The sequence below is a fragment of the Coloeus monedula genome (genome assembly GCF_965178545.1).
Source record: "Coloeus monedula genome assembly, chromosome: 3".
Classification (NCBI taxonomy): domain Eukaryota; kingdom Metazoa; phylum Chordata; class Aves; order Passeriformes; family Corvidae; genus Coloeus; species Coloeus monedula.
The window spans coordinates 35,218,725-35,243,974 of NC_138783.1; the positions used below are offsets into that span (position 1 = coordinate 35,218,725).

Consider the following 25,250-nt stretch of genomic DNA (forward strand, 5'->3'; position numbering starts at 1 on the left):
GATATTGTATGAACATGTTTGTGATACTTGTAAAAAAGCACTAGATATAATTAAAAACAGCCTCTGCATTTTACCAGTGCCTATTTTCATGTAATCCATAGTGTGATAGTAGAGCTCGGGCAGATTTAGGGTTGCCACAGAGAGGAGCAGCTGTCTCAGTCCTCCAGGCTGACAGTAACACACCCTGTGTGTGCTGAAACATGCCTGTACCTGTGTCTCGCCCCATCTCCACCTCCCCAGCTCGGCAGGCTGCATCACTGCCCTGCACAGAGCCTAGAAAACTGAAAAACCGGGAGTCCATCCTGCGAAACACTGTACAAACAAACAGCGGCAGCACAGAAACACAGAATAATTCCGGGTGGAAGGCACCTCAAGAGGTTATATTGTTCATTTTAAGAACAGTATTTCCAAAATATCTAAGTATGAGGTCTCAGTTTTTTGGGTTATTTTAAAGAACAGTTTCACCAGGACATAATTTTCCCCCAAGGAAGTAATTGTTCATTATAGCAAGTGGGGGTTACAGACTTCAGCCCAGTTACACAACATCACAGGCAGGCCTGGCTGATTACACTTCTTGGCAAAGTACAGTGTTTCGGTACAGCAAATTCAAGGTAACCCTTTCTGGTTGGTTGGTTGTTTTTTTTTCTTTAACCCAGAGGAAAAGCAAACAGCAAGGCCCACCAGCAGGAAGAATTTTGTCTCCCCTCTCCCTCCGGATACCTACTGCTGCACGGGGATGAATGCCAAGGGTGGGTGGCTGCATTGGCTTCTTGGCACAAGACAATGGCAGCAGCCTGGGACTGAAGCTCAGAAAAAAGCTGTTAACATCAATTCTGAAAAAAAAATGCACTGATGTTCAAAGCGAAGGGCAGGCTCCATTAATTCTAGTGCAATTATTTTTACCAGAAACTGTTATCAAAGGGAAAGACACAATTTAGATATTGCGATGTTCCCGTCACGCACAAGCCCAACCCCGCGCAGCTCGGCTTTGGCAGCAGCCCGCCCGGCCCCGTCCATCCCAGCCCATCGCGCCCGGGGCGGAGGCGGAGCTGCCAGGCCCGGGGCAGGGGGAGGGCCGGCCAGCGCCAAACACCGCGTTTCCACGCGTGTCTGGCGGAGATGGAGCTTCCTCGGGGCTATGTGTGCATCCCGGCGGAGCGCCGTGCCGCAGCCCCAGGGAACGCCCGGGGAGAGCCCGTCCCGCCCCGCGCCACGGGGCCGCCCCCCGCCCGCGGGGAGGGGACGGGGCAGGGAGCAGGCGGAGGAGGGGCGGGCGGAGCAGTCTCACCGGCGGGAGCGGGGCTCGGCGGCCCCTCGCAGCACAGGTGGCCGCTGTCGCCGAGAGCAGCTCCCTCCCGCTCCTGCTGCCCGCCCCGGCGTTGCCATGGGCCCCGGGCTCGCCCGTCCCGCGGGAGGAAAATGGCGGGAGGGGCGTGGGCGCCGGGCCGGGCCGGGCCTGCCGCGGGGAGGGAGCGGGAGGGGTCCGGCCGCATGGGCTGCGCTGGAGCCGCCCGGGGCTTTCCGCACCTTTCGGCAGCCTTGGGCTACAGCCTTCGTGGCGTTCCTCAGGAAAAATGTAACAAATACCAGTTCTCATCTCTGAACCCTCAGTGATGCACTGACCAAGAGATATTGAACCAGCTCGCGCTCTGGACGATCGGACTCCTCACGTTGTGGGAATCTTTAACCCTCTTCTTTCCTGCAGTGACGTGGGATCCTGCTCCTCAGTTCCCTTAGTCAAAACCAGCTGGTGCCCCGGGGGTAAGCCGGCTTCTTTTGATGAGGGGAAAAAAGGACCCTGCATTTCCAGAATCCTGCTTCCAGGCAGGATGAACCCTTCCCAGTCAGATTTACAGGTGTGCAGTGATAATCACATGGACCAAGTGAGCTTAATGGACCATTTAGAGCTTAATTATCATTGTCATTTGAGCTGTCATAAAGCCTGTTTCTGTAACTTAGAGGTCTCTTTTTGTCCTGTCTCCAGCAGACAGTTATTTGTTCCCTTTTCTTAACAGCGTTCTACACATTTAAAGACATCACGTCTCTGCTCACTCTCCTCTGAACTTCAGTTGGTGTGATTTAGAAGTTTACAGTATTCCAGGACACAAAGCATCATATTTGGACCAAGGGACCAGGCTACATCCCTGCTCCAGGAAGAGGTTGCATCTCTCCTCAGCACAGCCAGCAGCCACACACACCAACCCTACGGACTGACACCAACCACCCTGATCCATTTTGTATTTTGGTTCCTCTGGACTGTCTCTAATTAAACAGCATTTTTAAGGCTGATATCTAGAACAAGGCAAGCTCACAACTACAGCTCCAACCTTAATAAAAGAATCAAAAGTATTATTCACATCTGAAAAAGTGCATGAAGCCTGAGTGTTAACATGGGAAGAAGTGTTTGCAGCCAACAGCTCCTGCACTGCTAATTATTTCTACTTACACTAAGGGTGAATTCTGACTCCCAAGTATCCCCACTGCAAGAATAACATGCTAGGATTGTGACATTGCTTTCTGACTATTAGAGCTTCTGTCTTGCTCCCAGCAAGTTAAAAATACACACAATAACTAGCAGAGTTAGAATAAAATATCAAATGCATACTGAAACACACAACTTTATTTCCAATCCCACAAACGTACCAGCCACACAGACCCATTATTGAAAGGAAGAGACTCACACTCAAATATATGCTTAGTTTTATTTATAACATTTAAGAAATATTAACATCTCAGGATATCTGGTTTACCATCTAAGTCCAGTCATAAGCAACAAAAAAGAAAATGTTAACCACGTTTCAAATGAGCATTCTTACATTCACTCCCCCCTGTAACGTAAAGAAAATGCAGCTTTATTAAATTTGTGTTTGACTAATGGAAAAAAAAGTCATTAAAAATGTCTTAACTACCAGGCATCCTGGTTTGTTAATTTTTTTTTGTTGGCACTTGTGTTCACCACAATCAAGCACTCCGGTTGGTTTGTTAAATGTTCCCCTTCTACCCAGAACTGTCTTTTTATGAGTTTTTTTGAGGATTTTTTATTATTTTGTTGTTGTAATTGGTTTTTTTAACATCTGGATATGTAAGTTTGTTCAAATAACTTTAAAAAGACAAGGAATCTAGGCCTGTCTGAGAAGCTCCTTCCCTTGATAACCCACCTATAGGATAACTGAAGGAAGAGACTTGCTTTCATTTTTCTGAATCTTATTAAGCAAAAATTCATTTTAATTAATTTTAAACTGAAAAAGGTACAGAAACACTGTCTTTATTTGATGGTGTGCATAAACATTACACTCCATATATAGCAAAAATATCTTTTATTTATAATTTACATTTCAACAAGTGAAAATTTTACATTTTTACATATACCATTAAATTTTCACGCATCTACAGAACTTTCACACAATGACACCTGAAACTGTGCAGGCAATAAGAAATTTCAAATACAAAAATGTATTTATTAACCAAACAGCAGTTGAGGCCCTGCCTCAGTTGGACATTTTTATTCATATAAAAAGTATTTGCCTTCCAGAATTAGCACAGCAGCTCTTCTGTAAAAAAAAAAAAAAAAATCATACCGCAGTTTATTTAAACAGACTCCTCAGGTTCTGTTTTGATTTCTGTAGATGCAGGTGTGCTCTCTTCTGCACAGGCTGGAGGCGTGTCCTCAGGTTCTTCTTTGATTTTAGGTGAGTCACAGGACTCTTCTGTTTCTTGTTTAACAATGTCCAACATTATATTTAGTGGATTTTCTGAAGGAGTCTTGCTGGGAGACGGTGTGCAATCGAATGATGATGTCTGCAAAGTCGAAGTCAAGGTAGCATTAGCACACTAAAATAACCATTTTTAGCTTCTTATTCCTTTTGCCCTTTTTCAAAACACAAATATGTTGATGGTCAGGCACTCAAAATCCAAACTTTCTACTTTGTCAAACTTCTAAGAAAACAAATTTAATTTTTTAAATAGCATTACTTTTTTTCCATTTCCTTTGAAAAGGTATCACCAAGCAGTGATGAAATGCTTAACACATTACCATGAACTGTTCCCTGCTCTCCGCCCTCGGGGCAATTGTAACTCCCGAAGCATTAAAAACGTCACACACACCAACACCCATCTACTCTATTGTTACAAATTCCTAAGATTACACATTACTCCACAATAAATCCATCAAACCATGGCTTTGCTTTATGGCACACAAGCTGTCACAGTACATCATAACCAGAACTGCATCTCAGCTAATTCTGTATTATAAACTTGCCATGCCCAAGGCCTCCAAGTCTTAGGCAAGAGAAAAATGGGCAGCACATTCTGAATACATCTGCTCCCTGCAAAGTCAAGAGACCAAGCAAACAAACTGAAAGCAAAATACTTCAAAAAATATGAAGGATCCACTTACATTTTGGTAATCTTCATAACAAGATGGATGGTAAATCTGAAAAAAAGTTGTAATACATTTAAATATGTAAAAATAAACTACAGCAGGATCACTGATAATGAACTGAACAGTGTCAATTACACATGATCACACAATTCATCTAGAAAAACTATGGCCTGAGCAGGATAAGTATGGTGTCAAATACACCTGAGACAAGATGTTGTGATGTTTATTTAGGAAACATGATCATACAGAGGGCTGGTAAGTGCTGTGAGTTAGAGAAGCCTGGTGAGTGCTGGAAATTACCTGTGCACAGCTGCATACAGAAATAATTCAACTGACACCTACACCCATACACAGAGTGATCCATTTTTCTTTGAGCACTGCAGTGTAAGGGAGAGCTAGAGAGCCCATAACAATGAGACCAGGGTTTCAGGCACTTCCAAAGGCAGAGATATTTATATATTTGGAAGCCAGGAAAACTGCAATATAAATCCTTCAGGAGAAAAAGAGCACTTGCCAGCTCCCCCTGGTGGTTTTTTTTTTTGTAATTCTTCAGGAGTTTTACTACGAATCAGTATCACACATAAATAAGATCAGATTACCTTTTCATCTACCCTGATAGCATTCTTCAGGTGCCACTCTTCCTCTTCCTCATCCCAATACTGTTCAAATTGTTCTTGGCAAATTTCGCAGCTCTGAAATGTTATTGTAGTAACAGAGATAAATGTTGTTATTGCAACTTACTGAACACGTGAAACTCAAGAACCTAGTAAGAGTCAAGTAAGGCTCTTTTAAATTAAGTATGTTAAGCCTAGAACATGATCTTTTCTCCACACTTTAAAAATCACTTTAATAATTAGTAAACCTTAATTAAAAATTGAGTATGGTTTGCAGACAGAGAAAGGATCACCCTCTGGCCCTGAATACTCTTTGTCACTTGAGAAAGGTAAGCTTTGTCCTTTTAGGTAGTTAAGTCTGCAAAGCACCTTGTAACAACGTAATGCTGTCTTACTCTCATGTAAGACAATCCATTACAGTGATTTAACTGATTTTATTTATGGAATTATCTTCATTCTTCCCCCTTAACCTGTGATTTCCAGTCAAAAAAGGCAGAACTTTTAGATGGAGTACTAAAGTTTTTAGTAATTCTGAAAAATTATCAACTCAGAGACCAAAGCACAAAAGGTACTTTTTAAAATGTAAAAAACGCCTTTGTGGTTTCATAGCTAGTTTCTTAGAGACTTAGCACGTAAAACTAAAGTGTAATTCTAACAACATTTGTTGTACACCAATTCATCTACCAAAATACAGTTCTACTGGTTACTTTCAGGTTGTGCTATTTCTTTCTCTAATGCCTATCTGCTACCAAAAAAGAAATTTTTGTGTTTGAAAGTACCAAAAACCCAGTAAACCCTGTAGTTGTTTGAATGACAAGTAACCATCAAAGGACAGATCGCTTACTCTACTTACTCTATGTAAACATTCAACAAATTAAGACACTTTGCCCATTTCAGTTTTGCTAAAACCACAGAATGCCAATGGGCGTAGACTTTTAACTACAGGTGGTTTGTACTATTCTCTGCCCCGAGAAGCAACCACTACATACACAAATCACCTATGGAGGGGCTGCACAAAGGCCCAAGTACAAGATTCCAGTCTACATATAATAACAAGAATACAGTACTGATGCCATGATGATTTTTTGCCTTTTCTTTTATACCCCTGTTATACTTTTTTACAACTTCTGTATTCTTAGTGCTTTTTGCCTACATTCTTGGACTTGTTTGTCAAGCTGAGAGACTAAACATTTTAGAAGCTTCGTAGCTAGGGATCAGTGTGCCCAGACTTCAAGGTCCTCTCCAGAACATGTTCTGTAAACCAAGATAGAACCATCCAGGGGAAGGTTCCTTGGGGAGGGGGGCTCATTCGAGCCTCTCATTGGGGAATCTTTGATAGATATGCTAATTAGTAAAACCTATAATGTTATACCAGATCTTTTGGGGGTGTGCACCGTGGTGTGCATGGAGGTGCATTCGACCCGGACGTAGTGCACCTAAGGTGCACTAATATATACCAAATAAATACCAAAGTAAAATCCCTTTTCCCCTTCTAACCATGTTTGACTCTTGATTTTAAGACCAAGAAAAGGCCTTTGAGTGACTAGATTCTTGCTATCTGGGCTGATTAAACTAGATTCTTGTTATCTGGCCAGCTGAAACTTACCTCGACTGCTCCAGCTGGTCCAGCTGGGACACTCTGAAACTCCTTCTCTTTCGCAGCTTCCTGTGTCTTCAACACAACCTCTTCGTGAGCTTTTTCAAAGAACTGGCTTTTAGCACGCTCCTCTAGATCTGCTATTTCTTCAAATTCAATCCAGTCCTGAGGAAAAAGTTTTCATTCTCACTCAGACATCCCCAAGTATCGTATTTAATAAATCTTACTTTGTTAAAACTGAAATACTCCTCACATGCAGCATTACACAACAGTGTACTCTCCCTTCAGAAACTCTTTTTCCAAAAAGATCACTATCCTTCAAATTCCATTTTCAGTGGAATGAAAACAGTGCAATAAGCAGCTTTAAACTGTTTATTGTTCATCATACAACTGCCTTTTGTATCCTGACACACATTTGCAGACTACTTGAAGTATCTAAGACGTCATTGTTTATCACAGCCAACTCCTGTGATGATGCAAATTTCAGCTGCAATCCTACAGCACATGCAAGAGTAAAACACAGAATCCAGCCTGTAATTTATCAACACAAATAACTGCATTACTTACTGTTAAACTGTAGTACCATCTCCTGTGTGTAATTTTTCTGCTAACATCTTTTTCTGTCCGGTTCTGGCGGTAATGCCAATCTAAATGATCTGCATAGACATCTGTCTGTGAAGTAGTGAACCTCATTCCACAGGAGTAACACTGAATTCCAGTGTACAGTCGATTTATAACACTATCATAACGCCTACAAAAAGAGATAAAAAAATCTTAACACTTCTTTAAAAAGCAACAGTAAGAAGTTTCTCAGTAAGTTGCTCCATTTGCCTACAATAGCAGGGGAAAAGCATGCATCTACTCCAAGTTAAAAGTACACTATATGACTACATTCATCCTGATTTTCATAGCACAATCAACTTAAACATTCAAAAAACCAATGGGCTCTTATTAATGATTCATGAGAAATATGTTAAGTGTTGTGTCTCATTCCTATTAACTTTTCTCACCTAATAATGCACAAATTGCAATGCCTTCATTTGGCCCAGCTTTACAAGCTACCACCAAAGTCACAAAATTAAATCATAGAACAGTTTGGGTTGCAATGGACTGTAAAGACCATCTAGTTCCAACCCCCCTGCCATGGTTGCTCAGGGCCCCATCCAGTCTGGCACTGAACACTTCCAAGGATGGGGCATCCATAGCTTCTCTGGGCAACCTGTGCTGGTACCTCATCAACCTCTCAGTAAATTTCTTCCTACTATCTACAATAAATCTGTTCTTTAGCGTAAGGTCATTTGCCTTTATCCCTGTCCTATCACTACATGGCCTTGTGAAAAGTCCCTCTCCAGCCTCTCTTGTAGGCCCCTTTGGGTACTGGAAGGCTACACTAAAGCCTCCCTGGAGCCCTCCCCTCTCCAGGCTGAATCACCCCAACTCTCTCAGGCTGTCTCCACAGCAGAGGTGCTCCAGCCCTCTCATCATCTTTATGGCCCCCTCTGGACTCACTCCCAACAGAGGTTCATGTCCTTCTTCTGTTGGGGCCCCAGAGCAGCACTACAGGTGGGGGTCTCACCAGAGCAGAGGGGGATAATCACCTTCCTTGACCTCCTTGTCACTTGGCTTTTGATGCAGCCCAGGCCTGGGCTTCACTCCCTGTCACAACCCCAGTGCTTAAGTAACAACGCGCACCTTTGCATAAAGCTAAGTTTTCCCATGTTAATTTTCTTTTTCCTTTCTCAAGTTCAACAAGGCTGACATCAAACAATGCACTCACTGGTTTAACCTCCTCTGAATCACAAAGTGACAGGTAATCTTTCAAAAGCTTTTAACTGTCTTGGATGAACTATCTAGCTACTGCCTTGTTGTTATTCCTACTGTAAACCCATTCCACTATACATACTGTCTAAGTTCTTCAACTATGAAGTTAGTGAGGTCTGGAACATTCTGATCTTCATTCTGATCATCATCTTCTTCTTCAGCAGTTGGCTGGGCTGATGTTTCATTTGCTTCTAGAAACCATAAAGATATTATTTTACCAAAATTTCAGTACATCATCAGAAAGAAATTATGTGCTCCTGAAAGTTATTTTTTTCAAATATTAGTAATACAATCTGACTATGGTAAAACACAAGTGCACAACAGCTAAGTCAGTCATCCTCTAACACCATTAAAAAGAAGCATAAAAGAAACTAAGCCAGAATTTCAATTGAGGAAAACAGTATTTCACCTCAGTGTTTGGCATCAAAATTCAGTCTTCATAGATACAGAAATATTTCAGAAGATGGAAAGACCCTGATTATAATCAAGAACAAGTTATGAAAACACAGCACCAAAGACAAAGACTTCCTGGATAGCTGAACTGTAAATTAAACAAGACACTAAGAATTTACTCAACCACATGCATTAAATTCCTTCCCAAAAATGAAGTTCTTTTTTAAAAAAAACATACAGGAGTTCACAAAAATTAGTACACTCAGATTTACACTTGAGCTGTGGATAAATTGGATAGTTAGAACATAATGAATCTACATACGTGCTGAAGTGGAATCAGTTTTAGACAATTTGAGGATCCCTGTTTTCAGCAGTTTAGCAAACAACTCATTCACATCAACCTGTCCAAGGTGGTTATCAGGATATGAATGGGGAAGGGCTCCTGGGGAAGAACACAGACATTAAAGGTGACAAAAGGTTAGCATTAGAAATCTACTTCACTTTTATCAGTATATTTCACAACACAGTTTTCCTGTTGCCTCCCATTTCTTTCATTTTTTTTGTTTCTAATTATTTAACAACTCTCTGCTTTATCTATTGTTTGGCTAATTTTTTCCCTTGCAACAGGGAATCTTCATAACAAGACTTTCCCTTCCTTCATAATGTATTCTGATGTGCTATCTAAGCTGGCTGCCCACACACAGCTCTCTGCTGGATGGTGGTTATTGAAAAACAGTATTGTCCTGGATTCACACATATTTCACCACAATCAATCTACTTCATCACCTAGTTTAACCTTTTATGTTTTTGAAGTTTTTCATTATTAACCACTCATACACTGGACATGTTTGCACACCCCAGCAAAGCAAGCTAGACCTACAGACTGGCGCCTTCCAGAAAAACAGATCAAAATTATCTTTTGGCTTTTTAGCACAACTTTATACCAAAACTCATGGTTAATGAAAACTAACAAAAGCCTTCAATGTTTGAGAGAAGCTCCTAAAGAGATGAAGGTGCTACAGAAACCACATCTACAGCCACCTCACTGAGGAAGCTTCCTGTAATCCACACAGACCTAGTAAATCAGGACATTAAAAAAAAGATCATTTTTGTGGCCACCACCAAACGAACAATCCAAAAGAAATAAAAGGAATTCTGTTGTTACAAACCTGCAGGGTTCTGGACAAAACTTCCAGGATTTGGCAAATACTGCTGACCTTGGCCATAAGGTCCTGGTTGAGCAGACATGAGAGAAACCTGTGAAAGTAAACATGTAAGTACTCTTTGTATAACAACATGATTATAAACTTACTTTTCACATTTTATTATTAACTTCTAGATGTTTATCAATAATTTCACATATATTAAACTCCTTCCAGGAGTGAACCATGTCAGTTTGATATTGAGAAGGACCACAAATTACTATACAATCTTTCCCCCATTTTCATTTTCCACTAGGAAAATTCAGAATACATCCTTATTTTGCCTAATATTAAAAAAACAAACAAACCAACCCCACCACACCACCTTCAACACCTTTCCTTCTACTTAGCAATCACGTTTTCCAAACACAGTACTTCCTTTTAAATTGCTCCTGTTCACCAAAAGAGAGCTCCTCAAGAAATTCAAGGAACCCATAAATGTCTACTAACAAATACCACAATTAACTCTTATCTAAGAACTGAACCAGCATTCACTACAGACACACATCTTGAAAGCAAGACTTTTCAGCACATCAGCTACAGTAAGCTGTAGGCAGAAAAACAGCCATTTTAACACACTTGTAATAAAAATGTTTGGGTTTTGTTTTCTAACTGGCTGCTTTCTGGATTTAGACACTGTTTAAAGCTTTATCCCATTAGAGGTCTGCAAGACACATTACCTGCTTTTGTACAATCTATTAACTCTTCACATTCAATTTTTATCCCCCAAATGAAAAATACATTTTAAAATCACTAATCATTTCCCCCCCCCCCCCCCCTTTCAACAGAGCATTTCCAAGAGGCAACAGCAAAGACAACTGAACTGACAAAGCAAGATGGTGCTGAGAGAATTTTAAAAGACAACACCACCTTTGAGCAAGAAAGTTCAACAATAGCCCCATCTTTCTCAATTCTCCCAGTATGGGTATCTCTCTAAAATTGGCTTGTCACCACTACTAACAGCTGCAAAAAGATAACAATTATTTTGGTCAAGTCTCACTTCACAGCTCTTAGAAAAATTAATCATGTATACTTCACTTATTTACATTATCTTTCACGCTTTATATAGAATTCACTTTTGTTGAAATTTAATGAAAATACCAAAGGTTTCCAATTACCTGGTTTTGTGCTCATGTTAAAAATAATGATTTCACAGATGTATTCTGAACTATGAAGTGATTGCTAAGATCCACCATTTTGTCTAATTCTTAACAAAAAAAAAAGCACTGCATGTTCTTAAATTATCTACTGACTTTTTTAGCTTGAAACTAACTCTCAGCCTGCCAACTCTTCAGAAAAACATTCCATTTTTACAGGAAGAAAAACTGCTAATTCTCTGTACAAAAACACTATTGCAAGCAAACTATTTGATGCAATCATCTCTTACCTGATTACTTCCCATTGGCATATTACTGAAATTTCCATACTGAGGACCCTGAAGACCTTTTTCTTCAAAGTAATGTCCAGCTGCTCTCAGTGGGAAGTTCTGTGCTCCTGGGCCAGCTGGCCCATTGAAATTTGGTCCAGGCGAACCATCAAACATATCAGGTCTCTGGAACTGCATTCCATGAGCTGGTCCATTGTAGCCCTGGCCAGGATGTTCAACAAATGGACCACCTTGTCCATATGGTGACATTTCTAGTCTTGAGGCAGGATGGTTAGCTACATTTTCAAAACGTGCACCCTGAAGGCCAAGGGGCAAGTCAAACCTAGAAGCTGGCTGGTGAGGTCCATCAAATCTTTGAGGTATGGCTGTTTCAAATCTTGCTTGTGCCTGTTGGCCAGGTGCCAACCTTGGACCAGGCTGTCCATGAATTCCATCAAATCTTTGCAGGAGAGACAGCTGTCCAGGCTGACCATCAAATCCAGCTCCATGACAGCCATCAAATCTTGGACCAGCCCGACCAAGAGGACCATCAAATCTAAGTCCACCAGCTCCCTGGTGTACTGGTCCATCAATCAGCCTAGGACCTAGACCTGGCTGACCACGTGGTCCTTCCAATCTCAGCCCACCACCTGATGGTCCGTGTGGCCCCTCAAACCTGAGCCCACCACTTGACGGTCCATGTGGCCCCATGGGCTGACCATGTGGCCCCTCAAATCTGAGGCCACCTCCAGGTTGTCCATGGGGCCCCAATGGCTGTAAATGTGGCCCCTCAAACCTGAGGCCACCCCCTGGTTGACCATGAGGCCCCAAGGGCTGACCATGGGGTCCCTCAAACCTGAGACCACCCCCTGGTTGACCCCGAGGCCCCATAGGTTGACCATGAGGTCCCTCAAACCTGAGACCACCTGAAGGCTGACCATGAGGACCCTCAAACCTGAGACCAACTCCAGGTCCTTCAAATCTAGGACCACCTACAGGCTGCCCTGCAGGCCCCTCAAACCGCAAAGGCCCAAGAGGTCCCTCAAACCGTAGTGGACCTCCTCCACCAACCTGGCCTGGAGGTCCTTCAAACCTCAGGGCCCCTGCCAGCTGCCCTGGTGGCCCATCAAATCTTAGGGCTCCAGCTCCCCCTGCTCCTGCCATTGGTCCATCAAACTGAGATGCACCTGCCCCCACCAAAGGCCCCTCAAATCTCATAGCAGCCTGTCCAGCTGGCCCATCAATTCTGGAACTTGAACCAGCAGCAGGACCATCAACAAAAGGACTTCCTTGTCCATCTACTCCAACCCTTGCAGCAGTCGGTCTAGGTGAGCCATCAAACAGAGGTCTGTCTTCCATCAGTGCGCTTATCCTCTGCTTTGCTTCAATACCTCCAAATCTTGATCCTGGACTTTCTGGAAATGGTGCTTTCTCTGGATCTTCATACCTAGCTCTTTTGAAACGTTCACTGAATGGTGACCTTGGTTCCTCTCGAACACCTAAAAAAACCAGAACAAATCACATAACCACTCACTAATACACTGTCAATTGCTTAAGAGATATAAAGTAAAATCACCTACCAGCTTGCCCAAGAAGCTGTCTTTCTTCACGATTATCAAACCTACAGAGTGCATCTCCATCTATTTTCTGGAACTCTGCTGTACTTTTCCCCTGTTGTCTGAGAGCATCTCTAAATTCATCCGATTCTCCCCAGCTGTCGTAAGGATCAGAACCTCTTGCTCCTTTAGTAGCACGCTGGTCTTCAAGTCTTCGTCGACTCTCAAGTGGTGACAGGTTTTCGGCAAAAGGTCTTGTAGTGCCACTTACAGGAGAATGTCTCCTTGATCTTTCTGCAAATGCTTCTTTTCTGTCAAACTGTACCCCACGCTTGGCTTTTGCCTGCTCACATTCTATTCCAGAAAGCAATGCATCAGGTATATGATAATCCAAAATATCCTCGGGATCCAACAGATCAAGCCTTGACAATGAATGCTGAACTTGTGTCCTTTTTAGTTTAGCTTTATGTTCATAATATGTTAATTCTGCATCCGACAGAAGAGGTTTCTTTTTTAAACCACATTTTTCCTCTGTAGGGCTGTCCCAGACATTACATCTGTGCTTTCCTTCCTGATACTGGAACAGCTGTCGGATCTGATGAGCTACCATGAGGAACTCATCTTGTGTTATTTCACCAGATGTTAAGCGGTCATTAGCCTGTAACATAAAGTTAAAGTTAGACTTCCAAAAAGAGAAGAAAAAAAAACCATACCTGGGACATTTTTACGAAGGCAGATTTATTAGTATTACCTTCTTAAGTAATTCTCTTTTACTTGCAGATGTCAATTCTTTGGGAATCTGTAAATTGGCATCCACACTTAACCGGTGCTGCTGCTTTGGTGCTCGGGGTGATAAAATTCCTTTACTAGCAGGCCAGTTTTCCCGGTGTCTTTGGTGAGGGGATTTAACAAGTGCTTGGTGTTCATCATTCTGCTGTGAGCTGAAAACAAGAATATATGTGAAATACAGATTATTTCGTTACTCAGGACATAATGGTTCCTACAAGAACTGATCATGGCAAAACATCACTATCACCTTAGAATCTAAGTATGCATCATCTCTGTATTTCACTGGTAGAAACAAGTTAAACCTATCAATTTTAACAATCTGAACACTGCCTCCCTAAGTCAACTATACTGAAGCCAAGAGGAGAATTTCCACTGACTTGACACAGAAGTTGTTTAAAAGATAGTAACTTACTTTTTACTTTCTTCCCAACCAGATTTCCACCTCTTGCCTGATTTGGATCCTTGCCAGTTTTCTGCGTTCTCCTTTGGATCTGGAGAAGCTTTTGCAGAATGCTGGGTGGCTGTCTCTTGGGGTCTTTCTTCTTGGGCTTTTTTCAATCTCCTTGGATCACGCACCTCTTGTTTAACATTTCTCTTATTAGAATTTCTTTCATCTCTAGCTGCTTGCGTGCCTTCTTCAACATGAGACTGCTTAGGGCCTATCTGACGTATCTTTCCAATTTTAGGAGTTGATGAAGTAGGAGATAAACTCCGAAGTCTTCTTTTAGGTGATCTCCTCTCTCGTCTTTTTGGAGAATGTGTAGATGGTGATCTTGCCTTAGGAGAGCGTGATCGTGACCGTTTTCTACTACTTGATCTTCCTTGTTTTCCACCCTGTTTTTCTGACTCCTCTGTAGTCGTGTCTTGTTTCTGAACAGCACCGTTAATCACTTTATTTCTGCTCCCCACTGGTCTATGTTCACATGTCTTATGCTCCTCCTTTTCCTTCTTCTCTGTACTTCTCCTCTTTTCTTTGACTTCCTCTTCCTTCCCCTCTGACTTATCTTGAAGATGTCTTTTCAGTCTTGGATCCCGCTTACTGATGTCAGAAACCTTAGTGCTTTCACATTCCTGGCTTTTACTATCTTTAGTATCAGGCAGCTTATTTTTCAAAGGGGATGGCGATTTAGATTTTGCTTTGGACTGTTCAAGTTCTTTCTTCTGGGTTTTTTCACTTGCTTTTGATTTTTCTGACCTTGTTGAGTTCTGTTTTTCAACCTGTGCTGTTTTGTTTGCCTTGGTCTCAGACTGACTGGTTACACTTGCTGAAAATTCTTTCCTATGAGATTGATCCTTAGTATGAGAAGAATGTTGGCCCATCCTATTAAGGCGAGGATCCCTGTTTACTATTTTGATATCATGAAGTGGAGGACTTGGGGATGGTTTGTTTTTTTCAGATTGGACAGCAGTCTGATGAGGTGGCTTCACTGTCATATGAGGTGTGGGAGAAATGTGTTGCTTGGAAGGTGCTGGAACTGAAGCTATACTAGATGATCCGTGCTGAACACTAAGAGATACAGCCTGAAATTGGAAAAAATACAGCATTAATCTGTATGCCACAACTCCTGCCCAGAGGTGCTAATATTCTGTCTCAAAAACAAAATTGTAATAGCCATGTCTTGAAAGTTACGAGCTTCAGCCATTTAAGTGAAATTGACCCATTCATTGCAAATTACAAGCACTAAAATAATGCAGTACCATTACAAAAGATCAAATTCAAATACTATGCAAGATCAGTATATTAAGTCAATATTGCAAAATATGTAACTTTGGCACACGTTCCAGTTACAGGGCTAGCTTTCCTATATATTCCACATGGTCTAGGCAACTCAGCTGCCAAGTATCCTATTTTCACAGTTCAAAGATGCTTTATTTTGTATTGTCAACTGCCAAAACAGCAAGACTTCCAACTACTGCCGTAAAGCCCAACAGCAGCATCCAAACAGGAAACCGACTTTGTTTACAATCAATCATGCTCCCTTGCTCCTTAGGAACAAACATATTTGAAACAGCCCAGCTCGCTGTCAGCTGCAAGAGGTGAAAGATGCAGATCACAGTCAGGTATCATTCTGAAGGGAAATTAAAACCAAACCACAAGATGTTTGTTTGGTTTTTTTAACCTTTAAGTGTAGTATTTAGGGTTTTATGGTAACAAAAACTGTTCAGGAACCCCAGATCACCCTGCATTGCTCTAGTAGTCCTAAAATAGCTACACTTGCCTAACATGAGGAAAAACCAATGTACTGTACTTACCAGTACAGCCAAGTACTCTCCAAAAGAGACACCCAACTATGAAAGTTTTATCAACTATCCTACTCACCAACTGTGCTTTAGTCTGTTCCAGCTCCAGCTCTAGTTTTTTTTGCTGAAGTTCTAACAACTGCTTTTGCTTTGCAAGCAATTGCTGCCTTATCAGTTGCTCCTGTGTCAAATTCTTTTGTATTTCAGGAACAGCTGGAGGAGTAGAGGCACCAGAAGTAACAGCAGAGGTAGGTGCATTAGATTCCTCTGGCTAAAAACAAAATAAAGAAAAGTTACACTTAAAAACCTAATGAAATCAATGAAATCCATCTCCTTTCAATGTTATCATGATCCAGTATTGGGACTTAGTTTGTACAGGAGTTATAAACTGCAATTTTTTTGCCCCACTACATGTTGCCTGCTTTGACAGGTGTAGGTCATTTAATATAAATTCCTCAATGTTCCAAAACCTAGAATGCAATTTTTAAATAAAAAAAACAAACTCTCAAAATATTCTGAATTTATAAATTTCTCTTACCTGTTTACAAAGGTCAGATACTTCATTCTTAATATTCTAAATTGTCAAAAAGCAGCATACAAACAATGAAAACTACACGTATTACCATCTGTTCTTACAGAAGGCAGAAAAACTTACCGATTTATTTAAAAACTTAGGATTCACATGGATGCTAGAAGTATTCACATTTGGGGGCAGAGGTTTAATTGGCCAGGCAGGATCTAATGAGTTGACTCTGACATCAAGTGCATATAGTTTCTTCAAAGGAAAAATATCATCCCATGTGGAGCGTAATTTAAATAAACTTTTCCTAGTATTTTCATCCACCTAAAACAATAAAACAATTCTATGGCTTGTTAAGTTAATATAGAACAATTTCTTAAACTTTTCTGTAGAACTTAAGATTTCATTTATTTCCTATTTCTATCTTGCCATTTTAACATACTGAACTTGCTACGCAAAATTTATAAGCAGTGCAGACCACACATCTCTCGCAACAGGATCAGTAACAGAAATTCAAATGTGGAATTGTTGTTTCAAGGCCATTTGAAGATTTTATTGTGTATTACCATGCTCTGAGAATTTTCTTTCAACTTTTCCATTAGCAAAATTCTCATTTTACTGGCCCAACTTCTGTGGAAAAAAATACAGTAACAAAAGTATTGAAAGGCAACAGCCTCTGAGACAATACTTTATTCAAGTGTTTGTGCTGGAGTGTAACAATGACAAACAAATCAAGAAAAAACAAACTCTGAACAGAAAAAAACGTGTTTTGCTCAGCTATTTAGTCACTGAAGGATTTTTTCCCAACAGATGCAATAAAAGGAGTATTAGCTAAAATGAAGTCAATTATTATTTCAGTTCAGCTGCAGAATGAGACCCATCTATGTATGAGTCACAGATCAAGCGTACTTGCAAGACCAGAGGCCCATTTTACCCCTTTACAAACAATTGGTTTGGATTATCTCATGGCAGCTAAATTAGAAATTTACAATAAAGTAAAATTTAGTTCATCTCGTAAGATGAGTGGCTCAATTAAACAAGGAAAAAAAAACATTAGAGTACAAAATACATGCAGCTGTCCTAATGACAAAATCCCAATTCAATCATTAAATATTGCCCACATAGATGATTTCTGCTGCCATTTAAAAATGTTACAGCTAGACACAGAATATTCCGGAAGGTTTGGAGGTTCTGTTTTTTTAAGAGCAGGAGCTTCAATACAAGTAATTCATACTTAGTAATTAAGGGATGCCTCTATACAATTTTCTATGAGAGGGTTCACTGAAGTTCACTGCAAAAATGCGCAGAAATGACTGAGCAAACAGTTCTGACTTCAAGTGTCTAAAGATACCTTAGTGACCATTTACTGATAAAACCGAATTTGTAACAATGCCTGTGCTGGAATTCTACTCACATCTTTTAACGTGACCAACTAAGCTATTAGAAATGACTGCCACTTTACACATGTAGTTAGTACATTAATAGTTCTAGTTAGCTTTGTAGCAAGTTAACATATAAAACTCTGAAGATTAGTTATTACCCAGAGCTTCATTCAGCTGCAACCTTAAATGCAACTCAGTAGAAGAGCACTCACAATTTAACACCAAAAAAACAAGTAAATCTATCTCTATCTGCTCTATACACAAGAGTTAAGTCTTCTACAGTCATGAGAACAATCTATTCCTTATTTCATCATGCACTTTACATCTGAAAACCATATACAAAGTGTACTGGGATTTCAGATCCTCACTGATATGTAATGATAAATGTGCAAAAGCTTTATTCATCTCATTCTTATGAAATGCCACTTTCTTATACAGAAAACAACAGAAGTTAACCCTTCTTTTCTGATCCAACTTAAACCCATTTAAGTCCACCCTTTCAAAACCTGGACTTTGATAAGCTTTTCTCACTGATGAATATGCCCAATTACTTCACTGGGCTTCAAGATTAAAAGCCAGAATTAAAAGATACAGCAGCAGCTTTCAATGTTGAACAAAATTAAAACACCTATTTATAATATAGTCAGTCATTTTAGAGTCCTTCCCCCACACAGTCACAGCATTTTTTTCAGCTGACAGACCACCAAGAGAGAACCAGGTGCCAGTGCTACTCACTCTTGGAGTTTAAGCACTCATTCTGCACAATGTGAATTATGTAAATCAAACAAATCTGACTACAGGAGAGAGAGGCTTTGAGAAATCCACAAGAAACCAACTCTCAGTCTATTCGTGGCATAAGGACTATTAACTATCTTAAAAACAAACCAAGGATTCATAATTAATTGGTCTATACATTACAAGAAGTCCATCCAGCTAAGCCATCAATAATCAAAATACTGTTAGTAAAATCTTGCCTGGACAGGAAAGCTACTGACATTTACACACCAAATTAAGTAATACTTTGCATCTTTCAGCTCACTCACATGCTTGATAGCAGAAGGAATAATCTTCCATAGTATGGATACCAAGATTTATAAAAACCAATCAATTTGTGTAGTTCACCACCCATGAAAACCCAAACCTGAAAGCACGTACTTATTTTACCAGGAACAAATTTTGCTTAGAATACAGTACTTTTCCGAAAGTGTATATACCTTTTCAAATACACAAATAAATGTTGCAACTAGGTTTTTAGTAAATGCAGTGAGATACTCTCTTCCCACATTCTTGACAATGGAATCCATTAGGTACATAACGGGTAGCTTCTCTGATGCAGGAGCCTGGAGTAATAAGAAGAAACTGAGAAGTTTAGTACAACAAAAACATACTTTAACCTTTTCAAATAAAGGGATTACCAATCCCAGAAATACAGACCTCTCTTTTTGGTTGCCACTATAAATACCGAGGGATTTGGCTTGGGATTTTTGTTTACACAAAAACTTAATCTGAAAAATGGACACTCAGTTCAAAGTATAATGCAGTGGGTCTATCACAAAAAAAAAAAAAAAAAAAAAAAAAAAAAAAAAAGGAACACCTTAGGTTAATTTGTTTGTGTATCAAAGCTTTGGAAAAAGGGGGGGAAAAAAAGAGGAAAAAAGAAGCCCACGAGACAGTATTGCCACTAGTGTACCGAGTGTAACCTTTCCCTTGAGAAAGTAATTTAGCAGGAAACCATCGTCAGCACTTCAAGGAACTTCTAAAAATCGTTTATAATTCAAACTTCCTGGATGCATTTTTCTGGATTTCACAGAATACAAATTAGACTTCTGGCAAATAGCCCAAGTCAGTGAACTTCTGTAGCTGTAAATTATATGTTGATTATCACAGTCTTTGTAAATTACACAGAGATTAGGTTGTAAGTATTCCACTGTAATCCAAATGGATAGAGCAAGGAGTCCCACTCTCTTGGCACTTGTAGATGGCGATGGTTCTGATTTCCAGAGTGCATGCAAAAACGCAGCCAGAACAGAGTTCAAAATCCAATCAAAACTCAATCATCTGGTAGACTGGGTAAATGCACAGACAAGCTCAGGAACTGCAACCGCCATTTTCATAGAAGGTTGTCTTCAAACTCTGGATACAGCTTTGCTACAGGAGGCTTGTTTTTTGTTGTTTGGTTTTGGTTGGGGTTTTTTTAAATCCTTTTTCAAAACTCATAGCAAGCTTGTGCTATAAAAGTGTAGTGACCCTGGACTGCTACAACAACTTCCAATTTAGAAAAAGCAGTACTGGACCAATAAAAGTAATTTTAATGCCTGCCAGTGGCTTTCACAAAGCAGAAGGCACAGCAAAGTTCCAAAAAACATCAGCAAGTACACAGACTTGTAGAAGAGGACATGAAAGACAACACAAGCACTGCGTGTTGACCATGATCCCCTTGGAAGAGCATCCACTTGTAATACTTTAAGCTCCATTCACCATCTGGTAAACCCGGGATAAAAGCAGAATAACTTCACTCACTGCTCATTTTAAAGAGAATAGGCTACTAGGTTAATTAATGACACCTTACTTTGCAGGCCCATTATCCAGACAAGTGTGTGAAGTGCTATTGCTTCACCATTTTAAATTAAATTCCTTCCCCTTTATGGTGGTTCACAGAAGGGCACCCACTCAACAGTATTTTTACATGGGCAATCAGAATGTTTCCTCACCCTTAAATGTGTATTAATTTACCATGACCTGAAACTTATTATTGAAGAGGGCAGAACTCCTTGTTAGTTGGGGGCAGAAAGGTAGAGGGAGGGGTATCACTGCCTTTGAAGATACGGGAAAAAGGTAGAAACAGGCAGGTGATGCATTTTGTACATAAAGACAAAAAAAACCAGCTAAGTTAGCTAAAACTAATTGCAGCACATTAGAAGCCAATCTTACACCGTGACGGAATACTGAACTGTAAACAACCCAATGTGCAAGTGTTAGAAAAAAGCATTGTTTAAGTCCCAAGACATAAAAGACTGTGGACCTGCAGCTATTTAAAATGTCTGTGGAATACTGGCTTCTTCTTTGAAGCAGCCTGCACAATGGCACATTAAAAACACTCCAGTTCTGGGTGCCTTCCTTTATAGAAAAATGACAGCACACCACTTCTGACTTTTAGTCAGCTGTTAGGGACACAAAGAGCTGTCCCAGAAGTACCTATGCCCGAGAGCTATTCCCAAGTTATATTCTTCCATTTCACCAATGTAGGAAAGTAGCTCACTATACTCAGCTAAGCCAGAAGTTTGAGATGCAGGGGAACCATTAGTAGCAGAAGCACTGTAAAAAAGTTTAACTTCATTTTCATCATGCATCAGACTGTTACAGCAATCATACATGGAAACACCATAACCTAGGTAAGGAAGCCTACTTCCAAATATGGAGCACAATTAGCAGCTGAGCAGCGTACCCTGCTTCAAATATAAGCTATTCAGGTGTTGCATTTTAAGAAACGTGACTTAAATATGGTTGGAATATTTAAGTCTTCTGTTCTGAAAGTGTTTATTATGTCAAGGTATCTAGCACGTATTTCAATAACCACAAAAGGGAATCCCAGACCGGAATGCATTTTGTTTTCAGGAGGTCTCTGCAATACCCCCAAAGCAAGAAAGATGCCCGCACGACACTAATCAAAAGGCAGGGAGGCGCCGCATAATCACCAGAACGCAGAACACTAACTCTGAGCTCATCAGCATAATATTAAAGACTTCTTTACAAAACTCCCACTGTTCCTTCAAATAACGTAGGAAAGCTATTGTTGGAAATGTGTGGCTCTTTTTTATTAGTTTCCTAGAAGATTCAAGTTTAAAATAGTATCTGGCAATTGAACCCCAAGTCACAAACTTGTGAAAAAAATTGTTTAAAAAAAAAAAAGCAACTTTGTATACAAAATGGGTCTTGGAAACAAATTCTGCACTATACAATGGTAAATAAAAAGACAAATACATATTTCACACTTTTTATTTACAAATTTTATAATACCAGTCACACATTTCAGAACCATTTATTAAATTGTAAAGCAGACCACTCAAGTTTTACACTAAACAAACTGTCTCCAGGCAACACTTTTTAAAAGTGGCTTAGTAAAGGAGATCACTTTCCCAGAAACAACTAAAAACTTGCCTTGAATAAACTACAGTCATAAACAGTAACTAGGCAAAACTAACCATTGATACAGGTTTTAAGACATCTTTTGAAAAAAAACCCCACACTTCAGGGCAGGTTCTAAATCACCCAGAAATGAAAAAAAAAAAAAAATTGACAGCATTGTTATTCATCACAAATCATTTTTTACACATCCACTGCCCTTTAGGAGATATAATGGTGAGAGCTATTAGATTATGAGGTCACCTCCCCAAGGAATGGCAAAACTCAGCCACTGGCAGCATTTAAAACTAGACTGGAAGAGGTCTGTGGCACACTAAAAAGACATCCCTGCATTGATAGAAAGATAGATTAAGCATCTTAAAAGATCGTTCCCACCCCCATCATTAGATAGTACAATTCTCACCATTATAAACCACGATTAAAGCCAAAGGAAAAAAGCCTTTTAACACCTGAGATCAGAGGGAGCAAGGGAAACAACGGGGGAGGGGTGGCTGGCACGAATACGGGGCGGGATGGGGGACTGAAAGAAGAACCCTTTTCTTCTAAAATGCTCGCTAAAAAGGTGCTCCAAACCCCCATGCATGTGCAGTGGCTGACTGATGTCAGCAACTGCCTGGGCTGGGCTCAGAGGGAGCCTCCTCTTTCCCTTTTTATATCATGTGCCTTTCAGACGCCATGTTAGATCCTACAGGCTGCTGCAGTTTCTACAGTCAGGGAGAATTTCTTCTTCCACATCCTCAACCAATAAACTTCTCTAGCCAAAATAAATTAAATACGCACACAACGCTAGTGCTACTCGGGGCACAGATCTCCTGAAATCCAAACAGATTATCCCAAACCCACAGAATTTTCTCTAATGAGGCAGAGCAAAACAACCCCCATCACCACCACACACACTTCTCTAACCGAAGGAGATGATCACCTTTCACCCACAAACTTTTTTACGATACAAGGGAGCCCCCACCCCTCAATTAATCTCTCACAGGGACCGCACTGGGGAAATAGCTTTAACTAATACTTAAAAGTCACTATAATTAGTCTTTCAGAGGCGGACAATTTGCGTTCTAGATACTTAACCTTATTTTCCTTTTAGACTATCCCCCCAAGAAAATCCCAACTCTCCACGAGATCTCCCCACTCAGGTCCTCTCTAATGACTGCACTGCCCACCTACTGTCGAAATCGCCTAAATCTAAGGGTTTACACACCAGATTCGGACACCGAATCCTGGCTCCGTGTCGGGGGAAAGCCCCGTTCCCAGGGCGAGGAAGTGCAGCTGCCCAGTCACTGCCGGGCCGCCATGTTGTGCCTGCTATTTACGCGGGGCCCACAGCGCGAGCCACGCTGCCCTCCTCCCTCAGCTCTTCCTGGGGCGAGTCCCAAACCCTTCCCTACTCCCAACAGGGTGGTCTGGGGGTTGCTCCCCTCCCTCGAGTCCCCTGCTCCCTATGTGGTGGGAGGGTAGAAGTAGCAGCAGCAGCCTGAAGCTTCGCGATGCAAGTAGGAGCCCCCGCCCGCCGCCTCGCCCCGTTGCTCCCTGATCCCAGCTGAGACACGTTTCCCTCCTCCGCCTGTTTCCCCCACGGCGACCCCCAGCCTCCTAGACCCCCGTCCTCCCCCAACTCCGTCCAAATCCTGCTCTTTCTTTTCGCCCCTCACTACCAACATCCCCCCGCCGGCACTACCTCCTAAACCCCCTCGCCGCCCCACCCCAGCCATGCCCACCCCACCCGCGCCTCTCTCTCTCTCTCGCCCATTTCCCGGGCCGCAGGCCCTCTCGTCCCCCGGCTCCGCTGTGTCCCCCTGACCCGCCTCCGCCGCTCAGCTCCCCCCGCGCCTCTCCTGCGGGCCCCCAGGCCGCCCTACCCCACTGCCCCGGCCGGTCCCCCCAGCAGTATAGGTAGGAGTAGTAGTCGGTGGAATATAAAAACCTTGGCGATTTGCGCCTCGATCAGGGAGACGATGTCCTTGGCGAAGGGCACGTTCTCCTCGGCCAGGATGGTCAGCATGTTGATGTGCGGCTTGCTGTTGAACGTCAGGTCCTCCAGCGAAGACTGGTAGTCGCGGCACGCGTCCTCCCGGGCCTCGCTGCTGCCAGCGCTGCTCTCCGGGGCCGACATGCTGCTCCGACCAGGACCCGACCCACCGACCGACAGCCCCCTCCCCGCGATCCCCCGCCGCCGCCGCCGAGCAATGCCGATGCCGCCCCCCCGCCGCTGCCGCTGGGCTCGTCTACCGCATCCTCCACGCTGCGGCTCCCGCTGGCTGCGCTGCCGGTGCCGCCGCTCCTCGGGCCGCCGCCGGCTCAGTCTCCGCGCTCACAAAATGGCGGCGGCGGGCACGGCTCGCGAACCGCTTCCCGCAGCCGTTGCGTCATGTGAAATTGTGCTCGGGAGAGGGGCCGGCGCTTTGGAGAGCCCCTTTTGTCCGCCGGGCGCGCCCTGATTGGCTGGCTCCCCGCCTGCGCGGCTCGCCATTGGCTCGCCCGTCACCACAGCGGCCTGCGATTGGCTGGCACCGCCCTTCCTCCTCGCTGACGGGCTCCTGCGCTCAAGACCCGCTCTCGCACGCGCGTCCCGACTCGCCATTGGCCACATCTCCCGTCCCGCCCGCCGCTCCCTCCCGCCTGCCCGCGCTGCCCCGCGCGCTGATTGGTGCCGGCGCAGCCCCGCCTCGCTCCGGGCCCGCCCCGGCCGCCATTGGCTCGGCCCACACGGCCCCCGCACAGCGGCGGCGGGAGCGGCTGCTCGCCGGGGCCCTGGGTGCTCTGTGCTGTGAGGGAAGTGATTGGGCGGGGAGCAGTGGCTAGAAACAAAACCACAAGAAGTTCCGCCTCAACATGAGGAAGAACTTCTACGTTGAGAGTGCCAGGCTGTCCTGGGAGGTTTGTGGATTCTCCCTCTGGAGACATTCCAAACCCACCTGGAGATGTTCCTGTGTCATCTGCTCTAGGTGACCCTGACTTGGTGCGGGGGTTGGAATAGATGGCCTCCAGAGGTCCCTTCCAACCCTAACAATGCCGTGATTCTGTGACTCGTTCGCCTCAGCAAGCACCCCTGCCGTCCCTGTTTCTCTGATGCCATCCTTTTAGCCAGTCACCCCTCACACCAGTGCTTCCAGGTCTACACAGAGCCAGGAGTAAGGGAGAGCGAGAGAGAAAAGTAACAAAACCTGCTCTTCCTTGGTCATGAGATTTGCCCAAAGGTACCTATTGGAAGTGAATTTGCTTGCAAAGCATTTTCAGGT

General features: G+C 42.5%; 1 protein-coding gene across 1 annotated transcript; it reads right to left on the minus strand.

Moving 5' to 3' along the window:
* Positions 1-2,698: 2,698 nt before the first annotated feature.
* Positions 2,699-24,174, minus strand: PCF11 (PCF11 cleavage and polyadenylation factor subunit). Its single transcript, XM_082278649.1, has 16 exons — positions 23,936-24,174; positions 19,077-19,202; positions 16,616-16,804; positions 16,040-16,231; positions 14,132-15,240; positions 13,682-13,871; positions 12,955-13,588; positions 11,396-12,873; positions 9,976-10,063; positions 9,129-9,248; positions 8,496-8,604; positions 7,160-7,343; positions 6,602-6,757; positions 4,981-5,073; positions 4,397-4,432; positions 2,699-3,798 (listed from the first exon to the last, which is right to left on the minus strand). Exons 1-16 carry the CDS (start codon positions 24,122-24,124, stop codon positions 3,589-3,591), a joined length of 5,103 nt encoding a protein of 1,700 aa, XP_082134775.1. The 5' UTR covers positions 24,125-24,174; the 3' UTR covers positions 2,699-3,588.
* Between the last annotated feature and the right edge of the window lie 1,076 nt (positions 24,175-25,250).